A 20,150-nucleotide genomic window follows, 5' to 3' on the forward strand; every position below is an offset into this window, starting at 1 on the left:
GGGCAAGGACGTTGGGCCATTAAACTTTCTGACCACTCAGAAGCCTTTCCCTTAATACAAGTTGCAAACCCACAAGCAGGGGATGTTGGACAAGAGCCAACTATTTTAGTTTATCGTCACTGGGCTAGAGAGGATATAAAACGAGCTACGGATGGTATTCCTCATCTTAAGGTTAATTTTCAAAAGTTTTCTGAGGACATAGTTGGTATGCGTTTAAGTTATCATCTAAATGGTTTAGAAGTACAAGTAGTGCGACAAATCCTGGGTCCAGATTGGCACTTAAGTTTGTGGTACTTGGACATGTAAGGCAGATGACGGCACTACATTAAAGCATAATTCTGGGGTGTTAGACACGCGAGTCACTGATCTGTTGAAGAGAATTTCTGATAAGTGGCGTCCAAGAGCAGATTGGACAGTAATAAATCAGTGCATCCAAAATTATGATGAATCTGTAGATCACTATATTGTAAGATTGACAGAAGTGTTCAATAACCATTGTGGAATGATGATTCCGCAGGATCAGACTACTGATAGTCCGTACGAACAGCAATTGAAAAACGCTTTTCTTAAAGATTGTAAGGCTCCGATAAATAGTTTTATAACTAAGCATATGGTTGATCACAGAACATGTAGACTGCAACCTTTGTTTGAATATGCATGGCATGCTGAGCGACATTTCAATTTAAAAAAGAAAAAGAAAGTACAAGTGTCAGCAGTAGGGGATGATGGTGGTATATTTTTGGTACAGGACCAAAGGGGGCAAGAGTGCTGTGGTGGCGTACAAAAATGTGGGGGCCCGAAATGGGACACGTCGTATAAACAGGGTGGACATTCAGAGGAATATGAGGGGAGGTTAAAACATGGAGAATGTTTTAAATGCGGTAGACGTGGGCACTTTGCTGCCGACTGCGAAGAGTGGCAACATCCCCCACAGCTTACGAACAATGGCTCCGCATGACTATATGATGGTAAAGGAAGGCGCCAAATTCATTATTGTGATTATTGTAGAGAAGAAGAAAGCGAGAATGATTGTGATGATGAGGCAGACACTCTCTGCGATGAATGTCAGGACACCCAGGAAATTAAGGAAGGGCGGGATTGTGACTGTGAAGTCATAAACCTGGCACATTTGGGTATTGCTATGCATCTGGATCAAAAACCCATGATAGAGTTTTTGGTTGAGGGACAGAAAGTGGAGTTTTTATGTGATTCAGGTGCATCACATACACTTTTGGGTCCAGCAGTTCTACCCCAGAACTGCGAAACAGATGAGTTTGTCCTTGTGAAAGTGGCAAACGGGAAAATCTATAAGGAACCACTGTCTCATCCTCTATTGTTCACAGATCCGCAAACAAACCAAACTGTTAGGTGTAGGGTAATTATATCAAAAGTTTGTCCAGTTAATTTGCTGGGAAGAGATTTGATGCATTTGTTTGGAATAGTGGCAATTCCCACCCCTAAAGGCATTGAGGCAAAAAGGTTAGCGGATGGCTTGGTGATACAAGGAGTACAAGACTTGTTTTACTGGTATAACCAGGACTTGATTTCAAACGGGCCGGGGAGGGTTGATACAGATTTGATCAACCTAGCTTTAAGTAAATCTAGGAGAGGGTCACCGCAGGTCGCGCGCTTACATTGTACTATGTACTACAGACAGGCCCCTGGTCCGGATAAAGAATTTGAAAAAGAATTCTTTAGGCACAAATGTGCAAGGATAATTTTGAATGATATGTTTTGGGATAAGCAAGGTAATACAGTAGTGACCTGTACTTTGACCAAGGAAATGAGTTCTTTATATCGCTCAGGTTATAGCCCACATATTTCAATTACTAAAGCGGTGGGGACACATTGGGTAGATTTGGCGAAAAAGCTAACAAATTGGGACACAATGTCCGAAAGTCAGTTGAAGGATCAACAGATCCAGGTACAAAGATTAAATTGGGTGACTTGGGCACAACCAAGTGTGCACCTCAAGGATGACAAAACAGAAATGGCATGACAAATCCTCCTAACTCAAGAGGAAGGTGGTGCGTTAAGTGCCTTACCTGTAGATTTATGGTCAAAAGGTAAAGGGGATGTAGGACTGATGAAAACAGCAGGTGAAGTTTGTATAACTCCAAAGTCAGGTTTTAGACCTCGTAAGCACCAATACCCACTAAGTAAACAAGCGGAGGAAGGAATTAAGCCAGTCATTGAGCAGCTAAAACAGGTAGGAATTCTTGTTGAATGCCCAGATTCGCCCTGCAATGCTCCGTTGTTTTCTGTAAAGAAACCGGATGGGTCATGGAGGTTGTTTTAGGATTTACAAGCAGTTAATTCAGCTGTGATCCCAAGAGCACCTGTGGTCCCTGACCCCTATACATTACTTAATGATTTATTACCTCAGCACAGATATTTTTCTGTCATAGATATAAGCAATGCCTTTTTCTCCATACCACTACATAAGGAGAGTAGATTTTGGTTTGCATTCACTTATCAAGGTAAAAGATACACCTACACCAGATTGCCACAGGGCTATTGTGAGAGTCCGACAATATTCGCACAAGAAATGGCTGCGAATTTAGCTCAGTTTGTTCCCCCAGAGGGAAGCCAGGTTCTGTTGTATGTAGATGATATTTTGTTGGCCTCACCCACGCAGGAAAGTTGTAGAAAGGATACCCTTGCCCTTCTTAGTTTTTTAGCTGAGCAAGGACATAAGGTAAATAAAGAAAAGTTACAATTGTGGAAAGCACAAGTAAAGTACTTGGGTTATTTAATTTCACAGGCAGGTAGACAATTGGAGAACAAAAGTAAACAAGCAATTCTTGATGCACCTATGCCTATGACTAAGCGGGAGATGATGTCCTTTTTAGGTGTGACTAATTGTTGTAGAAGTTGGATCCCTAACTATGCTGAGGAAGTAGGGCCACTGATCTATGATACTCCCATGGCGGCTAAGAATAACATACAGTGGACAAATAAGGCAATACAGGCATTTATTAGAATTAAGCAATTGATAGCAGGATCCTCTGTTTTGGGTTTTCCGAACTATTCTAAGCCATTTGTACAAATGGTTGATTGTAAGGGAGGATATATGACTTGGTTCTGGTACAAGTACATGGGGATAAACAGAGGCTGATAGCTTTCTACTCCTCCAGATTAGATCCTGTTGCAAGGGCATTGCCGCATTGTGTTCAAGCAGTGGTGGCGGCCGCCATGGCAGTACAAGCCTCAGCATCATTAGTTTTGTTTCACCCATTACAATTGCGGGTTCCACATTCAGTAGCTACTATACTTTTGCAAGATAAGATAACCTTTTTATCTCCTAGTCGACATTTGTCATGTATGACAGTGCTGCTGACACAGCCTCATATGACCATAGAAAGATGTACTACTCTTAATCCGGCGACACTTTTGCCGACTCCAGAAGAAGGTACTCCACATGTTTGTTTAGAGAGCATTCATGACAAAGTATTTCCCCGACCAGATTTAACGGATATTCCGTTGATAGATTCTGATCTCGTTTTGTTTGTAGACGGATTGGCAAAGAAAGACACTGTAGGAAAAACACTAGTAAGGTATGCTGTCACCACAGAAACTGAAGTTTTGGGATTGTCAAACATTTATTCTGCACAAGCAGCTGAGTTGGTGGCTTTGACTCGAGCTTGTACCTTGGGGGAGGGTAAAAAGGTGACAATTTATACAGATAGTCAATATGTTTTCTCCACTGTACATGTTTTCGCTCAACTATGGAAGAATAGGGGAATGGTTACTGCGACAGGCAAACCAATAAATCACAGAGATTTAATCTTACAGTTGTTAGATGCAGTGCAACTACCACTTCAGATGGCGATATGTAAATGTTCCGCACATACCAACAGAAAAGATCCTGTCTCCAGGGGAAATGCCCTTGCTGATATGGCTGCAAAAAAAGCAGCTCAAGAAAATGATTTGCTTTTACATGATAATGATTTGGAGCCCGGACACCTCTTAGACTTAGAGACACTAAAAGTAATGCAAACATTGACGACACAAAAGGAAAAATGTCGTTGGGTAAAATATGGTATCACTCAACAGAGTGGGTTGTATAGGCCATCAGTTGGCAAAATGGTATTACCCTCAAACCTTTTTAGGTAGGCGGCATTGGTTAGCCATGGACCTGCCCATGTAGGAGTACAGACAAGGATTCAAATAGTGTCTAAGGTGTTTTGGTGTAAAGGGTTTTCAACTTATGCAAAGCAATTCTGTTTATCTTGTTTATTATGTGCAAAGTATCATGCTCAGGGGGGAGTTAAAAAGTCTCAGCAGGCATTCCCTACCCCTCCGTATCCATTCCACACACTCTGTATGGACTTTATTGAATTGACACCCTCAGAGGGAAAAAGGTTCTGTTTGGTCATTATTGATGCTTTTTCTAAATGGGTAGAAGCTTTTCCAGTGAAGCATCCGAATGCACAAACAGTAGCAAAGCTTTTGACTACAGAAATAATTCCCCGATTTGGCCTACCAAGACGCATTTACAGTGATAATGGGTCTCATTTTGTTAACCAGACTGTTCAGAAATTGGGTCAAGTGTTTCAAATTGATCTCAAAAATCATTGTGCTTACCATCCCCAATCAGCTGGACTGGTGGAAAGACACAACGGTGTCTTGAAGAGTAAACTCTGCAAACTAATGGCAGAAACACATAGGTCATGGACTGCGTGCCTTCCGTTGGCACTCCTGTACATGCGAATCTCATCTTCCTACAAAGGACTTACACCATTTGAACTTTTGTTTGGGAGACCATATTATGTCCCGCAGTGGCAAGGATTGTTGCCAGCGGAACGTGAGGGGGGTGAGGATCTAGCGGATTATATGAAGAAGCTGCTAAATGTCAAATCTCTTGTAACCAATGACTCCTTTGCAGATTCCAGAAATGAAACCTTGTTAAGCGTGGCACCCGGGGACTGGGTGTGGATCCGAATTGTGAAGAGAAAGAATTGGTCATCCCCCAGGTGGGAAGGCCCATACCAAGTACTTATCTCAACACCTACGGCTGGAAAGATCGCTGAGAGGACTTCGTGGATTCATATCACACACTGTAAAAAACTCAAGGCTCTTCCTTCTGCCATTGATATTGGTCAAACTCCACCATACCTCTGAGCGCAAAGTCTGGCTACAAAGGGGGATTGGCCCAATAGGGGTTAGTTCGTCTCAAACCCAGTGAAGAAACCAATGGCGCGAGGTAGTCCTTAGGGAGGATGGCCATGTTCAACTGGTACTTGAACTGTCACATGATGATGATTTTGGTGGCGAAAGTAAATATGTCCATACGAGAAGGAACAGTTGCAAGAGAAAAAGGAATGGTGGTGCTGCAAGTGCAAACAGGTGTTACTACTGTGTTTAAGGTGAAACTTTGTGAAGGAATTTTGGACTGTACTAAATGGAACAATAATAATTTCTTGACTCATGCAAAATACTTCTGCAACAGAGACTATGCGTCCTGGTCAAGTGTTTGGTGGTCAACAGATGTGAATGGATGGGAAACAAGTGGTGCAGTGATACCAGAGAAAGATAAAAGCAGGCAACAAAGAATAAAAATTGTGCATTTCCAAGGTACCGGAGTAGTTACTATAACCATTGTGTCACCACAAGAAAGTGATTCACGAGTTTATGGAATTGGAGTGTCTCTTCCAACTAGAACTGATCCTTTGGGGACCCTCCAGCTTAAAGTACAAAGCCTTAAGAATGCTACAAATAAAGCAGATTTTGCCTTCACAAAAGAAGAACAATTGTTACTCAAGACGGGATTCGTACACCATAATGAATGGTTATCTTGGGTTAGATATAGTACCCGATAAGCACATCGTAAGAACTGCATTTCTTGTGCTGAAGGTAAACAGCAATTAGCAACAGTCCCATTGATGCAAGATGAAGGTAACCTAACGTGTCTGTTGAAATTATTCTTCAACAAAACTGAAGATAAATGCAAAGATGAAACTCAGCGTTTTCCAGTCATAAGCAAAGTTGAGAAACCTCCTGCAGCGATTTCCTATCCAGGTTCGTATATGTGCATTTCCAGAGATGGCACAGGGAAAAATTATGGCAATATGGGACAGAACTATTGCAATGTTACTGTGAATGGCAATGGGAATCCATTTCTGGAAAACCAAACTCATAGTTTAGCAGACGTATGGTGGTTATGTGGAGACAACAAACTCAGATCAAGGCTTACGATTCCCTGGAAGGGAACTTGTGCACTTGTAAAGTTAATTCTGCCATTCTACATTTTCCCAGTTCCAGCAAGCAATTTCATAAGAAAACTTGAAATAAAGCCGAAGTGGTTGAGTAGGAGAAAAAGAGAGGCACCGAAGCAATCTTTCGATAATGGTGTCTACATCGATAGCATTTGCGTACCAAGAGGCGTACCTGATGAATACAAAGCAATAAACCAAATAGCAGCTGGTTTTATATCCATCTTTGTCTGGATTCAACCTAATAAGAATGTGGACTGGATCAACTACATTTACTATAACCAGCAGCGTTTTGTGAACTATACCAAAGATGCATTGAAAGGAACTGCTGAACAACTGGAGGCCACTTCGCAGGTGGCATGGCAGAATCAAATTGCGCTGGATATGCTCCTGGCCAAAGAAGGAGGAGTTTGCAAGATGTTTGGGACTTTCTATTGTACGTATATTCCAAACAACACTGCACCTGATGGAAGTATCACTCGAGCTTTGAAAGGTTTGGAGATGTTATCTGAAGAATTGGCAGAGAACTCTGAGGTAAATAATCCCTTTACAGATTTTCTACAAGCGTGGTTTGGAAAATGGAGTCATCTCATCAGCAGTTTCCTGGAGTCCGTTGGAGTTGCTGTGGCTATCGTGGTGGTATGTGGTTGTTGTTGTATACCCTGTATCAGAGGTCTTCTACAAAGACTGGTTGATACTGCTGTTACGAAGACGATGTATGAGCAATTGCAGCAGACTGGTGAAAGTGAATACATTGAAATGTGACTCTCTGCAAATGTTTTTGAAGTTTAAAAATTAGTCTTGCCAATGAAGTAATGTATGCAAAGAAAAACTTAGTTTTTACCACATATTGCTGAAATAAAAGACAAATAAAAGTGTTTTCAGGGGGGAAATGTTAAGAGAAAAAGTTTTAAAAACATACTGTTATTTGTCTTTTTCCTGTTCTTGCAAAGTGAACATGTTATTTGTTGGGATATGCCTATCAAAGATGGGCCTCATCTGTGAACAATATGCAGCATTGCTTATGAACCTGAATGATATCTGTTTTCTGCATTTCAGAATAAAGAGATTTGGTTATAGCTCAGTGAAAACTGGGATAAGGACGCACAGCCGAGTAAGAGTTAATTTACTAGGGCAGGCTGTGTGTCCTGGAAAATTTGAGCTACCATTGTTGAATTGAACATTTTGTACTTCTTGAACATTCTGTACTAGCTGTGGGTTTGAGGTAATTTGTGATAAACATGTTTTTCCTATATGTTTTTCATAGCCAACTGTCAACGGTCAGAAATGTAACAAAAAGTTATTTTGCTTGCAGTATAAAAGTTGATGTCAGTAAACAAGTTGATCAGATCAGATCAGTCCAGACCGGACATCTTGGCCAATATGCTGTGTAATCTGGTTAGCTGCTAATAAAGGAAAATTCATCGCCTGAGGCAGATGCGACTCGTTTGAATTTTTTCTTCTGACAATTTTCCATATTTCTTGCCTTCTCATCTGATCCCTCACCTTATATTCTTTCTTTTGTTTTTTTGGCACATTTGGTTGGTGTCTGATTTTTATCTACTTTGGGTTTCATTTCCATTCCCGCTTGATGCCAATATGCTTTTGCTAAACTAAGCAAGGAAGGCATCTTAGGCTTTTTCTCCTCATGTTTAAGAACTTCACTACATTTGGGTCTTGTGAAGTCAACAGATGTGGGCAGTCCTATGATTACAGATCTATACATGTAATCAATTTCAAGGAGGCCCATACCTCCTTTGGAATGGGGAATATATAATCTTGGTATGCAGTGATTTTTATAAATCATTTGATGAGCATGAAGCATCCTTCCTGTTTTCCTGTCTAACCTGTCCAACATATTTTAGGGCCAATCAATCACTCCAAAGCTGTAAATTAAGACAAGAAGAGCAAACTGGTTTATAGCTTGAACTTTGTTCTTAGACGTCAAAGCCGTTTTCAAGATTACGTCTTCTAAAATATTCCTTACTGAGTTTTAATCGCATTTGCTCATGTTTTATTGTTGATCCTTCATTAATTCCCAAATATTTATACACTCCCTCTTGCTCAAGTTCTTTTATATCACATTTACGTCCCAGACTGATATTTTCTTGGTGCTGCAGCTTTCCTGCTTTAAAGGTTGCTTTTGCACATTTATCAAGATCAAATGACCCAGTGCATTTCTTTGTGCCAGTCCCAAGTACGGATAAATGGGGAGGTTTGCGTCAGGAAAGGCATCCGGCATAACACTTTGCCAAATCATACATGCGGACTAAAGTACAGATGTACATACCGGATCGGTTGAGGCCTGGGTTAACAACGACCGCCACCAGTACTGTTGGCCAACAGGTTGCTGGCAGAAATTGGGCTACTGTTGGCCGAAGGAGGAGCAAAGGGGGAAGGCATGCCCGAAGGCAGGTAAAGGCTAGGACTGTGATAGTGAGGGTCGGACCTTTGAATGTTGGCAGTATGACTGGTTATAGGGAGAGAGCTAGCTGATATGATGGACAGAAGGAAGGTTGGTAATATTGTGTGTGCGAGAGACCAGATGGAAGGGGAGCAAGGATAAGTGTATCGGAGCCGGGTTCAAATTGTTTTATCATGGTGTGGATGGGAGGAGAAATGGTGTAGGGGTTATCCTGAAGGAACAGTATACTAAGAGTGCTTTGGAGGTGAAAAGAGTGTCGAATAGGGTGATGTTTATGAAGCTGGAAATTGATGGTGTAATGATGAATGTTGTTAGTGCATATGCTCCACAAGTTGGGTTTGCGATGGATGAGAAAGAAAAATTTTGGAGTGAGTTGGATGAAGTGGTGATGACTGTACCCAAGGGTGAGAGACTGGTGATTGGAGCAGATTTCAATGGGCATGTTGGTGAAGGGAACAGAGTGGATGAGGAAGTGATGGGTAATTATGGTGTTAAGCAAAGGAATGCAGAAGGTCAGATGGTAGTGGATTTTGTGAAAAGGATGGACATGGCTGTGATGAATACATATTTTAACAAGAGGGAGGAGCATAGGGTGACATACAAGAGTGGAGGAAGGTGCACACAGGTGGATTATATCTTATGTAGAAAGGCCAATCTGAAGGAGATTGGAGACTGTAAAGTGGTGGCAGGGGAAAGTGTAGTTAGGCAGCATAGGATGGTGGTTTGTAGGATGACATTGGTGATCAAGAAGAGGAGGATGAGTGTGAGGGCAGCACCAAGGATCAAATGGTGGAAATTGAAAAAGGGTAATTGTGAGGTGGAGTTCAGGGAAGAGTTAAGACAGGCACTGGGTGGCAGTGAAGAGTTACCGAATAGCTGGGTAACTACAGCAGAGCTAGCAAGAGAGATGGCTAGAAAGGTACTTGGTGTGACATCTGGAAAGAGGAAGGAGGACAAGAAGACCTGGTGGTGGAATGAAGAAGTACAGGAGAGTATACAGAGAAAGAGGTTGGCGAAGAAGAAGTGGGATTGTCAGAGAGATGAAGAAAGTAGACAAGAGTATAAGGAGATGAGGTGCATGGCAAAGAGAGAGGTGGCGAAGGCTAAGGATAAGGCGCATGGAGAGTTGTATGAAAGGATGGGCACTAAGGAGGGAGAAAAGGACCTGTACCGACTGGCTAGACAGAGGGACCGAGCTAGTAAAGATGTGCAGCAGGTAAGGGTGATAAAGGATAATGAGGGAAATGTACTCACAAGCGAGGAGAGTGTGTTGAACAGATGGAAAGAGTACTTTGAGGGGCTGATAAATGAAGAGAATGAGAGGGAGAGAAGGTTGGATGATGTGCGGATAGTGAATCATGAAGTGCAGTGGATTAGCAAGGAGGAAGTAAGGATAGCCATGAAGAGGATGAAGAATGGAAAGGCTGTTGGTCCAGATGACATACCTGTGGAAGCATGGAGGTGTTTAGGTGAAATGGCAGTGGAGTTTTTGACTAGATTGTTTAATGAAATCTTGGAAAGTGAGAGGATGCCTGAGGAATGGAGAAAAAGTGTTTTGGTGCCGATTTTTAAAAATAAGGGTGATGTGCAGAGCTGTAGTAACTACAGAGGGATTAAATTGATCAGTCACAGCATGAAGTTATGGGAAAGAGTAGTGGAAGCTAGGTTAAGAAGGGAGGTGATGATTAGTGATCAGCAGTATGGTTTCATGCCAGGAAAGAGCACTACAGATGCAATGTTTGCTCTGAGAGTGTTGATGGAGAAGTACAGAGAAGATCACAAGGAGTTGCATTGTGTCTTTGTGGACTTAGAGAAAGTATATGACAGGTGCCTAGAGAGGAGCTGTGGTACTGTATGAGGAAGTCTGGAGTGTCAGAGAAGTATGTAAGAGTGGTACAGGATATGTACAAGGGTAGCGTGACAGCGATGAGGTCTGCAGTGGGAGTGACTGATGCGTTTAAGGTGGAGGTGGGATTACATCAAGGATCAGCTCTGAGCCCTTTCTTATTTGCAATGGTGATGGACAGGTTGACAGACGAGATCAGACAGGATTCCCAGTGGACTATGATGTTTGCAGATGATATCGTGATCTGTAGTGAGAGTAGGGAACAGGTGGAGGAGAACCTGGAGAGGTGGAGATATGCTCTAGAGACAAGAGGAATGAAGGTTAGCAGGACTAAGACAGAATATATGTGTGTGAATGACAGGGAGGATAGAGGAATGGTGAAGATGCAGGGAGTAGAGGTGGCGAAGGTGGATGAGTTTAAATACTTGGGATCAACAGTTCAGAGTAATGGTGAGTGTGGAAGAGAGGTGAAGAAGAGAGTACAGGCAGGATGGAGTGGGTGGAGAAGAGTGTCAGGAGTGATTTGTGACAGACGAGTACCAGTAAGACTGAAAGGGAAGGTCTACAAGAGGGTAGTGAGACCAGCTATGTTATATGGGTTGGAGACATTGGCATTGACAAAAAGGCAGGAGTCAGAGCTTGACGTGGCAGAGTTGAAGATGTTAAGATTTGCACTGGGTGTGACGAGGATAGACAGGATTAGGAATAAGTATATTAGAGGGTCAGCCCAGGTTGGAAGGTTTGGAGACAAAGCCAGAGAGGCAAGACATGTGCTAAGGATGAAGCTGCCAGGTAACAGGAAAAGAGAAAGGCCTAAGATAAGGTTTATGGATGTGGTGAGAGCAGACATGCAGGTGGTTGGTGTGACAGAGCAAGATGCAGAGGACAGGAAGAAATGGAAACAGCTGATCCACTGTGGCGACCCCTAACAGGAGCAGCCGAAAGAAGAAGATCAAGACCAAATGACATTCTTATATGATCTGAAAATGTTTTAACCATTTGCAGTTGTGCTTTCAGTTCCTCATCTGACGAGCTATACAGTTTTAAATCATCCACAAAAAGAAGATGAGAGGTCTTTACACTTTGTTGTTTTTAGGAGCCAAATTATAGCCATGGCCTAATGTGGGAGTCACCTGAAAAATCGCCCTTTGAATTTTTATCCTTGGAATAACAATTTGTCCTTCAACATGGCTTAATTGCAAAATGGTCTGCCACTGTTTTATGGTCGCAGTAATGCAAATGATCACAGTAGGACGTATCTTATACATTTTAAGCACTCTTTTATCCATGAATGTGGGATACTGTCAAATGCTTTTTTGTAGTCAGTCCATGCCATACTTAGATTCTTCCCCTTTTTGCAGTTCTCCATCATAACTTTATTTAACAACAAATGATCCTTTGATCCATATGACCCCTTTTTGCAGTTCTCCATCATAACTTTATTTAACAACAAATGATCCTTTGATCCATATGACTTTCTTAAATTACCCTTTTGTTCTATTGTCATTATTGAGTTTTCTTCTAAATGACTACAAACTCTGTCGGCATCAATTATGTGTATAGTTTATACATCGTCAGAAGGCAAGTTATTGGTCTATAATTTTTAGGGTAGCTTGCAGGTTCACTCTTAAGTAGGAGCATTGTTTTTCCTGTTGTTAGCTAGGCTGGTGTCTGTTCGGGGTTTGCATATAAACAAACAGTTTTTACTCATGGCTAAATCCTCATACAAAGATGTTAATACTTTTAGCCAGAAGTTAGGTGCAGCATCTGGGCCTGGGATTTTCCATTCGGAGGCTTTTCTTAAATTTGTTTCAATATCTCTGGCTGTTACTTCGTCTCATTTCATATCCTGTACAATTGAACTTTTTACTATCTCTTTTACTTCTTCTATCTATTTAGAATCTTTGTTATGTTCCACATGATTTTCACAGATATTTCTCCAAAATGTATCTAGTTCTTCTTTTTTGGGTAGTCTTTCAATTCCTTTTGCCTAGTTTCCCAATTCTCTATGGAACTTTTTGGGGTCATCAATGAATTGCTCATTTTGTACTTTTCCTTTATATTTATTTGCACATCTTCTAAGTATTTCTGCCTGTGCTGAAAGTTTTAGTTTGTTATTTGCAATAGTGCATAACAGATCCTGATCTGCTCTGATACTGTCCTTTACTTTTTTCACGCCTGAGTACTGTTTATCTGTTCCCTCTTCTATACTCTTCTAACAGTGACACTTCTTGTCTTAATTGTTTTATCATTTTCTCTATTCGATACTTCCATAATGATATTCAATTTCTCCCCTTCCTCTCCCTTACTACCCTGTGTTCTTGTGGTATAATTTTATCTGTATATGGATCTCTATGGACAGTCCTAATTACTGTGTTCATTTGTTTTATCAAACTTCTAACTTTTTGGGTTTTATTGACCTTCTGCAGTCCATTTCTTTCATTGATCTTAATATGTTTATCTATCTCTAATAAATCAAGCAATGCTTCTCTTAGTTCATTTTCTTGTTCTCCATTTCCTGCTGGCATTCTACAGAAATTTCTATAGCATCTTCCTGTGGCAGATTCTCTTCAAGTTCATCCTGTGTCTCCCGTTGCTCTGTCATATGGGAACTCACTAACCTATCACTACTTAACATTGACTGAGTCAGAATTGCCACAGTTTCCTGTTCTTTCATTTGGCGTCCAGCTTCAAGTGAACATTTATACTGGTTTGCTGTGGAAGGCTCCAAAATACCCTCATATGGCAAATGACCAGTTGCTTCCTATTCCACAGGTTTCTCATTACTTTGGATGTCAACTGCTTTATCCTGCTGTGGTGTTTTCTGAGTTAGATTTTCTACACTAAATTCTTCACCTCGTAGGTACTCCATAATCTCAGTTTCTGTTTCTTTAACTTCTACATTACTAATCTTCTTTTCTACTTTTCCTCTTTGTCATCTTATTTTTTTGTATTGTAAACTTTTCCATGCACGGACTCCTTTGCCTGTATTTCTCTTCAAGTATTTTCAGTGCTGCTTTTTTTGTATTGATGAGGTTTGCTTTCTCCTTTGCATAAATATTACATGATATCAAATCTCTTTTTCTTTCTCATGTCCACCATATTTCTTCTTCAGATGTCTCCTGATCTTCCCGTTTCTCCTTACTCTGAGGACTCACTCCATCATGCTATCATGTAACCTGTGTAGACCTTTTACACCAAACCCTTCACTTCGCAGGCATTCCATAACTTCAACTTCTATTTTTTTAACTTACTTTACTAATCTTCTTTTCTACATTACATCTTTGTGATTCCTTTACAAAATCAAAGATGTAACATGTGGACACATCCTTGACCTACAGTGACAGGCAGCTTATTGTGTTACCAAGTCACATACTCAGAATGTAAACACTATTGCAAAAATCTGTCCAATGGAATAACCACAATCAGTAATCTCTTAAGTATTGTACATGTAAATCGACCTCTGCATCTAATTATCAAATTAAATGAAATAAACGTATATAGAAAAGAATGCTTGTTATATCCAATCCAAACATTTTTAAAGACATCAGCATAACCAGTATTCTATGTAAAATAATGGAGCTTATAAAAAATGGAAAAGGCATACTTCAATTAAATATACAATAAGCTGAATTTGTTAAATAAAGATCTTGCATTTCAAATCTTGGAGCATTCATTGAATAAATGTACACATTGTTATAAGCTACTACTGCATATAACCATTAAAAATGATGATGTCCATTAGCTCAACTGGTTAAGCAATGCAGCAGTGTAGACCACTGTAGAGTGAAGCTGAGTGACTATGGTTCAAATTGCAACAAACTCATTTGGGGGTTTGGCATAATGGTTAAGGTCTTTACCTCACAGATATAAAGTGCAGGGGTTAATTCTGGCTCCTGATTATTGTAATAGTCTGTACACAGATAGCCTAGCATTTACTTGTGATCCTAAAAACAGATTACTTTTAGAGAAGTAGTACTATCTCTAAATGTATTGTGCACATATATAAATTACAAATAATAGTTTAGACAGTTTTATAACTTTTAGGCTTCATAAACCAGAAAGGGCAGCCACGGTGGTGCAGCGGTTAGCGTTGCTGCCTCTCAGTAAGAGGTTCTCCGGTTCGATCCTTGGCTGGGGTGCCTTCTGTGCAGAGTCTGCATGTCTTCCCTGTGGTCGCGTGGGTTTCCTCCGGGTGCTCCAGTTTCCTCCCACATCCCAAAGACATACTTTATGTGGCTTGGACACTCTAAATTGGCCCTAGGTGTGAGTATGTATGCCTTCTGTGGAAGGTTGGGTGCTGGGCTGGCAAGTCGACACTGTAAAACTCCACTGCCACTCATGAGCAGACAGGTGATCCGCTGTGGCGACCCCTAACCGGGAAAAGCCGAAAGGAGAAGAAGAAGAATGCTTCGTAAGCCAGAAAGTTTCCGAGAGATGCTTGAAAAAAATATATACAGCTAAGTATATTGCACCCTTGTGCAGGGGACATTGCCTCAATATGGCAACTGTCTCATCTCAAAGTGATCTATGAGGGTGTTTCTTGAAATAAACAAGTGTTGTAAAAGGACTGGCATGCACACATTTACTTTCTCTTAACTACCTACATGTGCTGATTTTGTTGTATGGAAGGCAAGCATGGTTCTCCATTTCTCTGCTAAATAATCAAGGACAAAGCAAAACAATAATGGCTGACAAAGAATCAAAACTGGGGACAATTATTACATTTTATACTAGTTTGAGTATTAAAATAACACGTTTGCATCAATGTGCCTGATGTGATGAATAAATTTATGAAACTCCTGTATGTGGCATAAATGACTGACTGTAATCCTCAGCAATTTACCAAAAATTATATACTTGAGAGTCAGGGTAAAATGACGAGACAAAATTAGGGACAGTTGAGAGCTATGACAACTAGTGGATGTATGTTCTCAGAAACCAACCAGTAGTAGTAACACATACCAATTTTGCTAGGAGGCTGTTCTTCTGCGGCTGATGCTGTTGACGACGGCTCCCCCAGAACACGATAGATGACCCAAATAAATACTGCTGCTGCCCTCATCAGTGTTAGAGACATGATGACAGAACAAACAGGCTTGAAGAGCAATACAAAGAGCAAAGAAAATAAGTCCGTTATTCCGTTCCTTTATTGAACCAGTGTCCCAACCGATCACAAGTCTATGAAGACTGATTATACACCCCTCTTCTCCATCTGAATGGCGAGTCTGTTATCAGCCGTGTTGCTGTGCAACATACCTGGGGCAGATGAAGTTAAGGTACCAAATATCACACATGGGCTGAATAATGCATTTTATATTTCGCCACCACGTCAATATGTGTCTTTATTAAATGATGTGTATTTGCCAAGTAAATCATGCGCCTATTTACACATCAGGACACCATTTCCTACGTACAATGAACACAGAGCACCAATGCCCATTTCTCTTAGTCTGATGCTCTGCATCCCTGAACACTGAACAGCTTTTCTCTTCCTGGTTCGCAGTAAACACGTGATGTCCAACCTCTGCGAGCTTATTTAGTGGAGCAGTGCCACGCTCTACACGTTTCTAGTAAGCAAATAACGTAAGGTAGTGCACTGCTGACAACAAATGATTAGTACGAGCGGGATATGAAGGAAATTTAATTGTCAAATTATTATGTGCTAACTTATACAGTTAGCTTCTAAACGAATATCAATAGTTATAAACGTGTCAGGTTGAGCTGTTGTTGTGAGTGTTATAACTTAAGGATAAAGGTCTAAGCTCCTGTAAACAATTTAAACAGCTTTAAAGATGGATATAAATTCCGAAAAAAGCGGCATTACTAAATAAAACAAGTATGTGCGCACTGCGCAGTCCATGCCCTGGAAAACATCGAAATTTCCACACGAGATATACCATACATAGGGGTGCCACCTTTTCAAATGCTCAAAGTGGGACATTTCATGTAGAAACGTGAGATTATGCGGGACAAAACAAACCCAAGGTCAGTGCTAAAGACAGAACTTCACTTTCTTTTGCCAAAATAAAAGCTTATTCTTGTAGCATTTCAGTTGTTTATGCTATTTCCTGTAACATTTAGGTATATCAGATACAAAATAACTGATTTATGCAGCTATTAAAGGAAAACTTTTTGTTCTAAAATCTCAGGACATCTGCTTTTTTTTTGTTTGTTTTTTGCGGGACAAAAACGGACCAAATTGGGAGTGTCCCTCGCAAAGAGGGACATGTGATAACCCTAACCATACATAACTCTCAACTGTAGAGATTTTCGCAGAATGTCCAGATTTTTGCCCGGTTCTTCATAAAATTATTTTATGGCAAATCAGTGAGGATTGAATTTACTAAATAATTACATTCATTTCAGTTTTAGACTTTATATCCTTCAGAAAATCCATGGTAACACAAGACTTTTTATTCCAGCAACTAAGTTTATAAAAGCAGCATTTAAAATGTGTCCCTAATTTTGGGGCTTTCCATTATTTTTGGCTTTGTGTATAATTTTTTTACTAAGAAGTTGAAAGCTATGCTGCGTACATTTTTTTTCTGAGCATCATATGTCCATGGCTTTTGTCAGGTCATATTATATCTACAACTGTGTAAATGGATACTTGTAATAACAGGTGCAGTATTGTTAATCTACAAATAATAGTTTTAGGGGGAACAGTGCATTGAGGCAGCATTTTGAGAGATGTGTTCATTTTTAAGTGATCGGTATTGGGGATACCAGTAAGAGCTTGTGAGTACAAAATGGAATTTGCTTGCTACACCCATTTCCACACGCTTTAACTGTTAGCAACAGTTTGAACTGGATCAGTTAAATATATTCATAGATCTTAATTATCATTTAGAATGAGCTAATCCTTGCTCTCAGAGTACACTGAGGTATATTGTAGTTGGTACAACTGCAGGTTTTATCTTCTTAGTGACAATGATTTGTACCTGGAACTTGACTATCGGGAGATTTTAGGGAAGTCTCAGGGCTTATGACCAAAATCTCTGGGTAACTCAGCCTAGAACCCATTATGCATTACTCCACAACTCCATGATGTATTATTATTATTATTATTATTATCATCAGTACTAGCAGCCACTAGGACATTAGTGTTGGTGTTTCTTATATTTTTTTTAACTCAGAAAAGAATTTGTTCCCCTTACCTCTAATTGTCTGTCCTAAAGTCCCCACCCTGTGCAGCTGTACAGTCTTAGTCCCACCTCTAAAGTAACATCTTATGGTGAGCTTATTCAGAAAAGTCTCGGGTATGTTTTTTTTTTTTTGAGGAGGAGGACCATGGGACTGCAGACTCAGTGGATTTGTAGTAGGGGTGGGTGATAGCATGTGAGATTGGGGTTGGTGAGAGCATTTCAGCAGGATGCAGTTGAGTCAGGTAGATGACAGCTATTATGATGCTTCAAAGGAAATTGAGCACAGAGGCAATTAGTTTATTCATTGCATAAGTTACAATAAGTAAATAGAATGCCATGGTATGAAAATATATAGATTGGAGTTTGAAAGTGGGATAGGATGAAGAAAGGAAATACACACATATTTGGAAATAGTCAAAAATATAATTAGTTGAAGATTTACATAAATTATAGTAAGAAACACTGGCATGAGAATATATTGAATGGTGCAGACGGGTAGGGTGATGAAAGTGTAGGGATATACAGATATGTAAATATGGAGAAAAGCAATTCATTGCACAGATTACAAAAAGAAAGTTAGAATATATATAAATTGGAGATGAGAGTGAGAAAAGATAGGAAATGAGGAAGGAAAATGCTGAAGGATGGGGAGAGTGGAACAAATGATGTTTAGGGATCATCAACGGATATTCAAATTGTATGTAATGCTATGATGTGGCACTGTGGTGCGATGGAGAGGCAGTTAGCCTGCATTTCTGAAAAAGTAACAAGTTAATGTCTTTAAGATGTTTTTAGTTTATCCCTAAACTATTTAAACTGAAGTTCACTTCTGAGTTCATTAAGCAGGTTATTTGCAGTTTGTTAGGATAAATTGGCAGTGTTACAGTGATGCTCCCTGTAGGACGATTATGCAATGAAATGACAGATTCTATGCAATGTGGTTTGCAACTATCAACATTTATGATACAAGCATGACTAATTTTGTATTGTATGATGAGCTTAGGGCAATTAATGGAAGGCCATAATCTAATTTTAATATTACCTGTAATAACTGGTAAAACCAGTCTGCATGACTTGATGAGTTACCACAAATTTTTGCCAGGATTATGTGGAGAAAGTCTTAGTAAGATCCAGTATTTTAGTTTACCACTATTCAGTAAGCTTTGAGGCTCTCATGTCTATCTGTCTGTCTATCTATCTATCTATCTATCTATCTATCTATCTATCTATCTATTCCACACTAATGGCCAGGAGAATCTGCAGTCATCCTGAATTTTTCTCAGGAAGTTTTTGTCACATTTTGTGAATATAGACTATAACTTAAAGTTTGCGAGGCAGTAATCAGGAAGTCTGCTTATTCCAGGGATGATGCTCTTACTTATAAAGTTAGAGGTCAGGATTGTGGTCTGCAGTCACTGACCATTAGATTCAGTATTACATTTGGGTATAGCATTTGAGTGTTAATGTTTTTTACAATAATATTGGGGTATCCTTAAACAGGATAGTTTTGTGGTTATATTCTTCCTGAGTGTATCAGTTTACCCCGGGGATCACTTCAGTGGCTGTGCTTGACAGAGGCACAGGGAACTAATCTAAGGGGGTGGCGAAAGCGAACACATTCTTGCTAGGCTTATAAATGCCTTCGGGCAGATAGCCTAGTACCTACCTATGAACATATGGTGTCCCATAAGAGAGGTCAGAATTTATCCCAGTATTTTGGGACTTTAAAAAATATGACTGTAGAGGAAATTATCAGAATTATCTATTTGGGGATCTCCCATAGGATGTTACCCATATGGACACTGTGCTTATTGGACTAGGGTGTGTAAAACTAAGTATTTTACCTCAGATACCACCACTTAAACCTATACGAGTCATTATTTTATTACTTGTCATAGAGACTGGATTGTACATTTAGTGGTCTGAAGTTGGGGTTCCTTTTATGTAGGATAAACTTCCAACCCTGGAAACACTGAATTTCCATACATATCAGTGATATTAATTGCCAAAGGGACAGAAGTGTCCTCTGTAAATATATTTTTAGTTGTCCAGCAGCATTTTTTTTCATTTATTGGGATTGATAGTCTTTGGGTAAGAGCATTACCACTACTCAGAAACACTCTGTATTAGACAGTAAGGAACATTAATGCATTATGAATCTTGGTGACACCTTCCTCCTGCATTGAATGAATACACATAAACGACCAGTAGAAAAATGCATACAATATATTGTGGGTACTATAAGTCCCTTTGTTATGGGCGGCCATGGTGGTGCAGTGGTTAGCATTGCCGCCTCACAACAAGAGGTTCTCCAGTTTGATTCTCGGCTGGGGTGCCTTCTTTGCGGAGTCTGCATGTCCTCCCTGTGGTCACATAAGTTTCCTCCGGGTGCTCCGGTTTCCTCCCACATCTCAAAAACATGCTGTAGGTGGATTGGACACACTAAATTGGCCCTAGGCATGAGTGTGTGTGCCTTCTGTGGAAGGTTGGGCGTGGGGCTGGCAACTCGACACTGT

General features: G+C 40.2%; 1 protein-coding gene across 1 annotated transcript in view; it reads right to left on the reverse strand.

Annotated features, from left to right (window-relative positions):
• LOC122799860 (prenylcysteine oxidase-like) overlaps window positions 1–15,982 on the reverse strand; it is a 189,973-nt gene extending 173,991 nt beyond the window's left edge. Inside the window, exon 1 of the mRNA XM_044069213.1 lies at window positions 15,452–15,982. Within this exon, the coding sequence (XP_043925148.1) occupies window positions 15,452–15,566 (115 nt within the window). The 5' untranslated portion in view covers window positions 15,567–15,982. The remainder of the gene's footprint in view (window positions 1–15,451) is intronic.
• Window positions 15,983–20,150: the final 4,168 nt, after the last annotated feature.

The sequence above is a fragment of the Protopterus annectens genome, chromosome 4.part0 (assembly GCF_019279795.1).
Source record: "Protopterus annectens isolate FY-2018-M chromosome 4.part0, PAN1.0, whole genome shotgun sequence".
NCBI lineage: Eukaryota > Metazoa > Chordata > Ceratodontiformes > Protopteridae > Protopterus > Protopterus annectens.